The sequence below is a fragment of the Aquila chrysaetos genome, chromosome Z, assembly GCF_900496995.4.
Source record: "Aquila chrysaetos chrysaetos chromosome Z, bAquChr1.4, whole genome shotgun sequence".
In the NCBI taxonomy this organism is placed as follows: Eukaryota; Metazoa; Chordata; class Aves; order Accipitriformes; family Accipitridae; genus Aquila; species Aquila chrysaetos.
The window spans coordinates 27,175,203-27,185,599 of NC_044030.1; the positions used below are offsets into that span (position 1 = coordinate 27,175,203).

Sequence of the window (10,397 nt, forward strand, 5' to 3'; positions counted from 1 at the left end):
ATATCAATCATGGTGAAAGTTTCAGGATTCATAAAACTCTCTTCTGAATTCACATTCCCTCACCACATGAAACACTGGACAAAGTCATCATAACTAATTACTGAGTACTAAATGAGGCAAATCCTGGCAAAGCTCATATGGCTATGGAGATCATCTGGACCCCAAACAGCTGGTGAATCAAGCAACTGTGCCCAGGATAACCCATCCTGGCAACAGGTAGCTGCATGGGGCAGGCCTGTCTTCTGCAGCCAGGAGCTCTGGTATCAGCTCCCAAGGTCAGCATAAATCTTGCATGAATGAGCTTTCTCTTGCCCCATGAATTTTATCTCACTTCTACCCCCATATGATGTTTTCTGAGTTATTCAAAAACACAAAGGAATCAATCTGAACATGGACAATAAGTACGTTATGGAAAAACAAATTCTGTACTTCCACATGCTTTTAAAGTTCTCGAGGTACCCTTATCTCACTATTTCAGCTTCTAGGAAAATCCTTCTTTTCTTGATATGTGAAGCACAGTGGTGTTGATAATGGGAGTACTGTCAGAGAGAAAGTAAAGTGTTTAAGACTAATTTATCACCAGGTGATCTCTCATCTTACCTTGTAGATTACCGTTGAGCTTCTATATATTGCAAGACATCACTCGGAAAAAGGGAAACACCCATACTTACATTTAGAAGAATTAATTAGGAGAACTGAACATGACATTTTGATTTTCAAAAATAGTTTTGGTTTGTACCATAAATTGATGACTGTCAGCCAAGATCTACTATACATGGTAGTCAAGAAAAAAAGTAGAAATAAACTTAGAGAGAAGACTAGTTTGGGAAGCATCTGTAGTAGCAAAAACTACCATAGTGTCTACCATGTATGTTTGGCTCATTTTGTACCTTGAAAACTATTGATGCCAGAGCTTACATAGAAAGAAAAAAACATGAGCATGTTCCTATTTGTATCAGTCCTTCTAAAAGAGTGTGCTGGTTTTGGCTGGGATAGAGTTAATTTTCTTCATAGTAGCTAGTATGGGGCTATGTTTTGGATTTGTGCTGAAAACAGTGTTGATAATACAGGGATGTTTTCCTTATGTCCCAATCCAATATCGGGGAGGGTTCTTAAACGATCCCAGGAGCAAGATTAAGACACAAACGAGGTCAGATGCCGTACAACCTTACAAGTTTTATTTCCTATAACAACTGATAATAGCAACAGGACAGAGGGAAGAAGAAAGGAAAAAGAGGCAGATCTAAGCAAGAAAACAGGAGAGATGCAGCAAGACTAGTTACCTCCACCACGAAGCCAGCAACGTCCCGTTGGCTCGGTCTCAGTGAAGGTGATGGGGGTCCAAGTTCCAGGTTGCAGCAGAGAGACGACGATGACAAGTCCCAGTTTCAAGTGCTGATTATCAATCCCTTGCAGTTCCTTTCAGTTTCTTTTTCCAATCCCTTGCAGTTCCTTTTTCGAGGGAGGAGTATGCAGTTTTTCCGAAGAGTTCAGCCATTCCCACAGAGACTGATAGCTTCAGGTGGATAGGGTGATTTCTTCAGGGCCTTCAGCTTGTACTCCCCACAGCAACAGGATGCTGAGGCTAGCAAATGGTCAGCAAAGTTGAGACAAATATAGTCCAACACAGTCTCTTACAGTCTCTTACTCCTTACTGCTGAGCAGTGCTTACACAGAGTCCAGGCCTTTTCTGCTTCTCACCCCACCCCACTAGTGAGCAGGCTGGGGGTGCACAAGAAGTTGGGAGGGGACACAGCAGGGACAGCTGACCCCAGCTGACCAAAGAGATATTCCACACCATATGACATCATGCTCAGCATATAAAGCTGAGGGAAGAAGGCTGAAGGGCGGGATGTTGGGAGTGATGGCACTTGTCTTCCCAAGTAACCATTATGTGTGATAGAACCCTGCTTTCCTGGAGATGGCTGCACACCTGCCTGCCAATGGGAAGCAGTGAATGAATTCCTTGTTTTGCTTTGCTTCTGTGTGCAGCTTTTGCTTTACTTATTAAACTGTCTGTCCCGATCCAATGTCGGGGAAGGTTTCGATATGATCCCAAGAGCGAGATTAAGACACAAACGAGGTCAAATGCCGTATAGTCAAAAGAGTTTTTATTATCAAAAGTATCAAAAGTGGAAAAATAGTAGCGATAGGATAGAATGGAAGAAAAGGTAGAAATTAAGCAAGCAGTCGGGATAGAGTTGCAAGGATAGTCACCACCATGGATCCAGCGGCGTCCCGTCGGTCCTCAGGCAAGCAGTCGGTGGTGGGAGTTGCAAGGATGGTCACCAGCACGGATCCAGCGGCGTCCCGTTGGTCCTCAATCTTCAATTCTTTGGTGAGGAAGAAAAGGCCCCCCCTCACCACTTGTTTCTAGGGGTTCTTTATAGGGCATATTTCGATGATGTCATGCGCTGCAGGTTTCATTCATCACACGACCTTCGCGTGATCGATACCAGAAACCAATATCTTATCAGCTCCAGCCCAGTTTCCTCCCCTGGATGCCTCAATGGCCTGGTAATCGTCCTTATGGACAGAGGAGTGTCCCGCTTAAACCGGCCATCTTGGAGACAAAGGGCTCTGGATGAGCAGTTCACAGTTCCTTGATGACAGCCCAGTCCCTCATACCTCACAATCTTTGAGGCAAATGGTTCGAGATAACAATTCAGCCTCTTACACCAGCCCGTGGCTCACAGATTGTTTCAGGACCCATGGTGGTTTTGAGAAAAGATAGCTATATAGAAAAGCCAGAAAAGAGCATTTTATACAATCTGTATTACCTACGGTGTGGTTCGGTGCACAGCGCGAATTTGTTTAACACCGTCAGGCAAAATAGTAGTTACAAATTGCATATTAGTTACAACACGTTGAATCAATTGTATAAAGCATGGAATGACACATGGTAAAAAGAATAACATGGCAAAACCACACAACAAGTAAAATAGGATTCGTTTAACCCATGGACCTCCAGGGAGCCAGGAAAACATATCAATGTCCCAGCTTTTCCATGTCTGGACAGGAACATGGGCCAGCTTTCGTATTCCCGCAGTAATTTGTTTAACAATTTTCCCGCTGTCATCAATTTTTAAACAACAGTTAGAATCATTTAGTTTACCACAAACACCTCCTTCCTCGGCTAGCAGGTAATCGAGAACCATGCGATGTTGTAATATTGCTGTTCGCGTTTGTGTAGCTTGATCCGCCAATAGATCAAGGGCACGGGCTGTCTCGTTAGTAATGATCTCTAGGACAGCTTGTAACCGGATGATGCGATTTAGGTTATAGATAGGTTCTCGAGCACCGCTAACCCACTCATTGGGGTTCCAGGTGGCAGGTCCATAATGTTGTATGATACGTTGAGGCGTCCACTTGTCTTTGCCCCAGGTTTGACCACTCCCACCTGCTATAGAGGTATCAATGGATCGTCGATATCGATTGAGATCATCATATACTTTAACACCCAGTCCATCCCCTTCATCGTCTGGGAGCAGGAAAAACAAAGGGTGAATTACCCCCACATAACACACTCCAGCCCAATTTGTTGGTAGCAGTTTGTAGGCCCGTTGGCCACACACCCAATAGTGACCCTTTAAGGCTCGTGCACCATTTTCAAACAAACCAGTAGGTGTCTGTGGTGATTGGAAATATGTTGAATTACCTACTCCCAGAGGATGATCTGATGGACCGTTCATCAACAACCTGTCCACAGTTTTTCCCACCCCCTCTGTGGTGTCCCAGCAGATAGGAAGCCCATCCGGACCTATACTCAAATGTGCCTTACAGTAGTCTTTATTATCACTTGACCACCAAAGTTGAGTCCCATCAGGGAGACGAGAATATGTTTTATCAGTGAGTCTGCATTTCCAGGCACCAGAATCATGGTGCCAAAAGCAGGTAACATTAAGGTTATTAGACTGATTAGTGGAAGACCAAAAATGGGAAAACTGTTTCCTGTGTCCTGTTTGATTCACCCAGGCCCATCCAGACCAGCGAGGCACAAAATTTGGAGAACTAGAACTCAAAAGGCGACAATATGCCTGGTCGCCCCCCTCTGGCAGTGATATAGCTGCCCTATGGTTTGAACAATCAATTGGTCTACAACCATCAGTGAGGCAATGGTTGTCATAAGTATAGGTCCAGTTGCACTTGCTATTTCCCACGGGAATACCATCTTTCTGTGTTCGGTTCAGACAATATTCACCTTGGACTGGGTATTGTATTGTCCAGGGTTGCATGTCTTCACCCCAGTAAGAATCATTTTTGACCTCACTGTAATTACTCACTAACCATTTTGGGGAAATAGGGACAGCAGTCCATGGCCAGCTTTCCAAACCTAAGGGCCCACCACATACCCAACAATTAGTCAGATTAAAAGTGTTGGCCACTTGCTGGCCTAGAGCCACAAATTCATTTTGCCACTCCAAGCCGAAAAGAGGGGCACAGGAGTTTCCCCAGATATTAAAGGTGGCAACAATAGTTGACCAAAACAACATCTGTGGTGGTATAATGAACATTCTGTGAATATTAACAAAGCAATCACCGACAAAACTACACAAACAATTAACAGCTTCACGTATTTCCTCGGGTCCGCTCCAGAGTCTTCACCTGAGAGAGAAAAGAAAAAAAACAGACTCGGTTCGTTCTAAGGAACCGGAAGTAAATTGTTATTAGAAGGATGGAATAATCCACCTGGTATTGATTTTATGTTCCTTTCCATAAGCATCTTTTGCTTTCCAAGCATATTTATTCATTGGTGTTTCCAGTACCAGAGGTACGGTTCCCACCGTGGGGAGTTCAACTAAGACTGGTTGGCCCGGAAAGTGTGATGGATTTCTGGGATGATCCGGGTCATCTGGAGCTGGCATAATGGTTGGGGTCTTTGGGCAAAACGCTGTAATTTTCGGGCACCCATTCATTCCCCAACGACTGTTAACAGTAGTCACTGCATCCCGTAGCCGTTCAGCCCATCCAGGCTTATGTGGCTTGAGGAAGCGTTTCAGCAATCCATTTGTTCTTTCCACAATTCCATTTGCCTGTGGATAATACGGAGTATGGCGTACCCACGAGATCCCTTCCTGGGTTGCCCAATCTTGGACTATGTTAGCAGTAAAGTGGGAACCATTGTCTGACTGAATTGAGTGAGGTTTGGGGAAAGTGCCAAACCACTCTTTCAAAGCTTTCACTGTGTTTTCCCCAGTGGCTCTGGCAAAGGCTTCGGCCTGGACTAATCCTGACACTATCTCTACTCCAACTAACACATAATGCTTTCCTTCTGATTTTCGGAAGGGGCCAATGTAGTCCACTTGCCAAGCCTCCCACAACCCTTTCCCCTCCCTTAGGTGTAGGGGGTCACCTTCCAGGGGGTGTCTTTCCAAGCGGGTACGACATTGTTCACAGGCAGACACACAAGTTTTACATTCTTCCCTGGTAACTGGCCAACCTCGAGCTTGGGCCTCACAATAGAGATCTTTGATCCCCGAATGTTTCCTTTTTACATGTAGCCATTCTAACAATCGCTCCCAGTCTTCTGCTATTGGGGTGTTCTGGAGGGGAGCTAATCGGGCCAATTCATCAGCTTTGCCATTCCACTGGCTAACAGGGGTGCTATCCTGTTGATGGGAAGCCACCCAGGCTACTGCAAATTTTCCTTGTCTAGCAATGGTTAGAATATCTTGCCACTTTTCTTTCTGCCATACAGGTATCCTATTGACTTCCCACCCATTTTGTTCCCAGAATGGAAGCCATTCAGTACAGCCTTTAAATACAGCATAGGAATCAGTATAGATATAGACAGGAGAGGTAGATTGAGTTTCATGCTGGAAAACACTCCATACTGCAACTAATTCCCCTACTTGAGCACTACCCTCGCCTTCGGTGATTATTTGTTTGTCCTCATCTACGCGGAGCGCTACAGCTCGATATTTCCAAGTTTTTCCTTCTCGTTTAGAGGAAGCATCAGTAAACCAAACATTCTGCAACTGTTCAGAAAAGGGGGGGGCCACTTGTATTACAGGAGGAAGTTCAGGCGTTTCTCTATCTGGGCTTGTTTCCTCTTGAATGGTTAACATCTTTGTTGCCCCCTCAGACACAGTAAAAATGTCACAATAATGCTCTATCTGGGCATACCATTTTCGTACAGAGCCACCCCGTCAGGGGGCGGAGTTCCTGCTAAAACAGTCTTGGTTACTTTAAACGGGCCTCTAAGTACTATAGACTGCTGTCGAATAGTCCGTTCAGCCTCTCTCAAGGCTAGACTGACTACAAACAAACCTTTCTCCCAAGCAGTATATCTTTTTTCTGCATCCTTAAAACTGCGAGAATAGAACCCAATAGGTCGAGTGGGTCCTTTGGGGCCCTTTTGCCATAAATGTATTGATAACCCACTTTTGGCAAATCCCCATTCAATATGGACAGGGTCTGTGGGATGAATAGGACCAAGGGCTTGATGGGCAGTTGCTTCAAAAATTAGCAATTGCAATGCCTCTTCGTGGGGCTTGGTCCATTCCCACTGAGCCCCTTTTCGCAACAAGTCATATAGGGGTCTTGCAATAATTGAAAAATCAGGGATATGTTTCCTCCAAAACACAAGTAATCCTAGTACGTGCTGTAAATCCTTTTTTGACTCTGGCATTTTAATCTGATCCAATGAGGAAAGGGTGTCAGGGGGGATACATGTCATCCCTCCCTTCCACCAAATTCCTAAAAACTTTACTTCGCTTGAGGGTGTTTGTATTTTCTCTGGTGGAATTTTCAGCCCCAAGCTTTCCAAGTGAGAAATTATGTTATCCTGAGTTTTCTGAACCTTTTCTGTTTCATCCCCACCTACAAGAATGTCATCAATGTACTGATAAACACTGACCCCTTCCTCTGTCTGAATTACTTCTAGCTCCTGCGCTAACGCATGATGAGCTAGAGTGGGGGAATGCTTGTATCCTTGTGGGAGTCGGGTAAAAGTAAATTGCTGACCCTCCCAAGTAAATGCAAAGCGGTCTTGATCCTCTGTTTGCAGGGGGACCATAAAAAACATATCTTTAACATCCACTGTTGCCATAATCGGGTGGGCTCGTTCTTGGATTGTAGCTATAAGCTCAGCAATATTTGGTACCGCAGCTGTCAATGGACCGGTATTTGCATTAAGTCTGCGATAATCTACAGTTAATCTCCACTTGCCGTTAGGTTTTCGCACTGGCCACACCGGGGAGTTAAAAGGAGAATGGGTTGGAATCACAATACCCTGTCCCTTTAAGTCCTCTAACACAGGCGCTATTCCCTCTCTGGCCCCCAAGGGTATCGGGTAGGGCTTAACATTTGTAAGCTTTGAAGGGGGAAGCAGCGGCGCGGCTTTTAACAGCCGAATATCTATTGTGGGAGAGCCAAACGACCACTGTCTGCTTTGGTTATCAATCCAGGTTTTTCCTTTTAAAACATCGAGTCCTAAAAGGTTAAGTGGAAACTCCCCCACAACCATTGTCACTGTAGTGGCACTATCTTCTCCTGGCAAACGCAGGCTGACCATTGCTAATGCCTGTGGCTGAACAATGCCGAATGCATCTGCCACAAAAAGCCGCTGTTTGGAGGGTGTAATTCCGCGATTAGCAGCATCTTTGGTTTTAATAGCTGAAATCTGAGCTCCGGTATCTACCAAAAAGGTGACTGGGACTTGTCTTGGTCCCACAATGCCTGTAATTAGTAAATCACCCTGGCCATTTTCAGTGAGCTGTCTAATATACATCCAACCTTCGCCCCCCCGCTCACCACTGGAAGGCGAAGGATCTAGTTTCCCGCCGGCTCTTGGGTGGCATTTGTTTCTGATAAATCAATCAGGGAAGGTGTGCTCAGGGTAGTATTCTCAAAATCCACTTTTCTGTTTACTGGTTTATCAGGCCACGCTGTTACCAATTTTTCCAATTTGTCTGTTGGCATCCCGTCCATTAAGCTACGCGGGATCCCCTTCTGGTATCTCCGCGCCCACAGTATATTACGTTTGTTCGGGATATCTCTCCCCCCCGGCGGTTTAGCAAGGGGTGTTCTCTTATCACTCCCAGGGCACGGAACTATTTTTACTTCAGTCCGCCTCAAGCCCCTGGAGTCTGTTTTGGTGGCTGGAGGGTTAACAGGACCATATTTGAGCCCGTAATTAATTAATTCCTGGGCCACTTCTCCCCAAGTCCAAATTTTCTTATCTGGGGGGCGGCGGTGCTGATCAGGCGTGAATCCTCCTGAAGCAGCCCCAACACTCTCGCCCTGGAGCATCGCCTGTATCTTTCCTTGTAATTGTATACCAATTGGTTTCAGGGAATCAGGGAGTCCCCGTATAAGGGGAGTCATTCACTCAGGATCCACCAACATCATCATTGGGGACTCCTGCCTAGGCTCCAATTTTCGATCATACATCATCTGCAGACAAGCTGCCTTTTGCACACTCTCCACTGATTGATCAACAGTCCCCGTAATCGCGAGGGGATCTCCCCTCTCCAAGGGGTTCAAACCCCCCGCCCAATAGGCTGCCCGTTGGGTTAAAGACCAGGGGGCACGGTGATTCCCAGTAGTTAAAAACACTCCCGGTCCCCAATACCCTGCCGCCTCCTTTTCACTTAACAGAATCTGGTCCCCCCCCACAATGATACTCTCCACACATACTCCGTTTCTGACTCCTTAGGGGTTCGGCCAAATTCCTTTTTTAGTTTTGCCAACTCAGTGGCAGTATAGGGGACCTCTTTAGTTGTAACTTGGGGGAACTGGTCTTGCTCATCATCATAAGTATATTCAGTTTTGACTAAAGGTCGCAATGAAGGCAGCTCTAACTTCTCCACTCTCTCCTTTGCTGCCTGCAGGTCCTTAAAGGGGTAGCCAATTTCTGATCTTGGAGGAATTTCCTCACGGACAGTACCTGCAAGGAGCTGCTCCTTAAGAGCAATTTGCAAATGTTTCACTTGGTTCTTTTCTGCTTCAAGTTGTGCTTTTAATCCCGCCACTTGTCCCATAAGGGACCGAACAAGATTTTGGAGGGATTCAATAATTTGAGATTCTGCAGTGAGGTGGCAATCCCTATCCTCCACTGCTGCGGCCAGACTGGCTCCGAGAACGGCACAGACAATTGCTTTTCCTTTCCCTGACCGCACTCTAGCATCTTTCTGTAAAGCGACCATCCGATCAACAACGCTCTGCAGATTATACCAATTTCCCTGAGCCCAGTCTATCCCAAGCACAGAGGGTCGCGCTTTATGTTTTTCTAAAAAATCAAACAAAGCTTCTTTCCCCAAACGGGCAATTTTGCCATCACCCATCTTATACAAAGCGGGGAAGCAGTCGTCTCAGGAAGGTAGCACGTAAAGTTTCAAACACCACAAGCCTGCCCCCCTTACGTTCCTGAGAGGTCTCACGTATTAAAGTGGGGAAGCAGTCGTCTCAGGAAGGCAGAACGTAAAGTTTCAAACACCTTATAAAAAGCGGGGAAGCAGTCGTCTCAGGAAGGCAGCACGTAAAGTTTCAAACACCACAAGCCTGCCCCCCTTACGTTCCTGAGAGGTCTCGCGTATTAAAGCAGGGAAACAGTACGGCACTCTCGTCTCAAGGGATCCTGTCCGCGACGCCAATTTAAATGTCCCGATCCAATGTCGGGGAAGGTTTCGATATGATCCCAAGAGCGAGATTAAGACACAAACGAGGTCAAATGCCGTATAGTCAAAAGAGTTTTTATTATCAAAAGTATCAAAAGTGGAAAAATGGTAGCGATAGGATAGAATGGAAGAAAAGGTAGAAATTAAGCAAGCAGTCGGGATAGAGTTGCAAGGATAGTCACCACCATGGATCCAGCGGCGTCCCGTCGGTCCTCAGGCAAGCAGTCGGTGGTGGGAGTTGCAAAGATGGTCACCAGCACGGATCCAGCGGCGTCCCATTGGTCCTCAGGCCAGCAGTCGGTCAAGGAAGGTCACCAGCACGGATCCAGCGGCGTCCCGTTGGTCCTCAGGCCAGCAGTCGGTGGTGCGAGTTGCAAGGATGGTCACCAGCACGGATCCAGCGGCGTCCCGTTGGTCCTCAATCTTCAATTCTTTGGTGAGGAAGAAAAGGCCCCCCCCTCACCACTTGTTTCTAGGGGTTCTTTATAGGGCATATTTCGATGATGTCATGCGCTGCAGGTTTCATTCATCACACGACCTTCGCGTGATCGATACCAGAAACCAATATCTTATCAGCTCCAGCCCAGTTTCCTCCCCTGGATGCCTCAATGGCCTGGTAATCGTCCTTATGGACAGAGGAGTGTCCCGCTTAAACCGGCCATCTTGGAGACAAAGGGCTCTGGATGAGCAGTTCACAGTTCCTTGATGACAGCCCAGTCCCTCATACCTCACAATCTTTGAGGCAAATGGTTCGAGATAACAATTCAGCCTCTTACA

The 10,397-nt window shown here is 46.2% G+C and overlaps 1 protein-coding gene across 1 annotated transcript; it reads right to left on the bottom strand.

The window, feature by feature from the left end:
* Positions 1–7,773: 7,773 nt before the first annotated feature.
* On the bottom strand, positions 7,774–9,287 carry LOC121232677. The gene is given in 2 exon segments (XM_041120865.1): positions 7,774–8,618; positions 8,621–9,287. Coding segments are annotated over 2 exon segments (1,512 nt in total).
* Between the last annotated feature and the right edge of the window lie 1,110 nt (positions 9,288–10,397).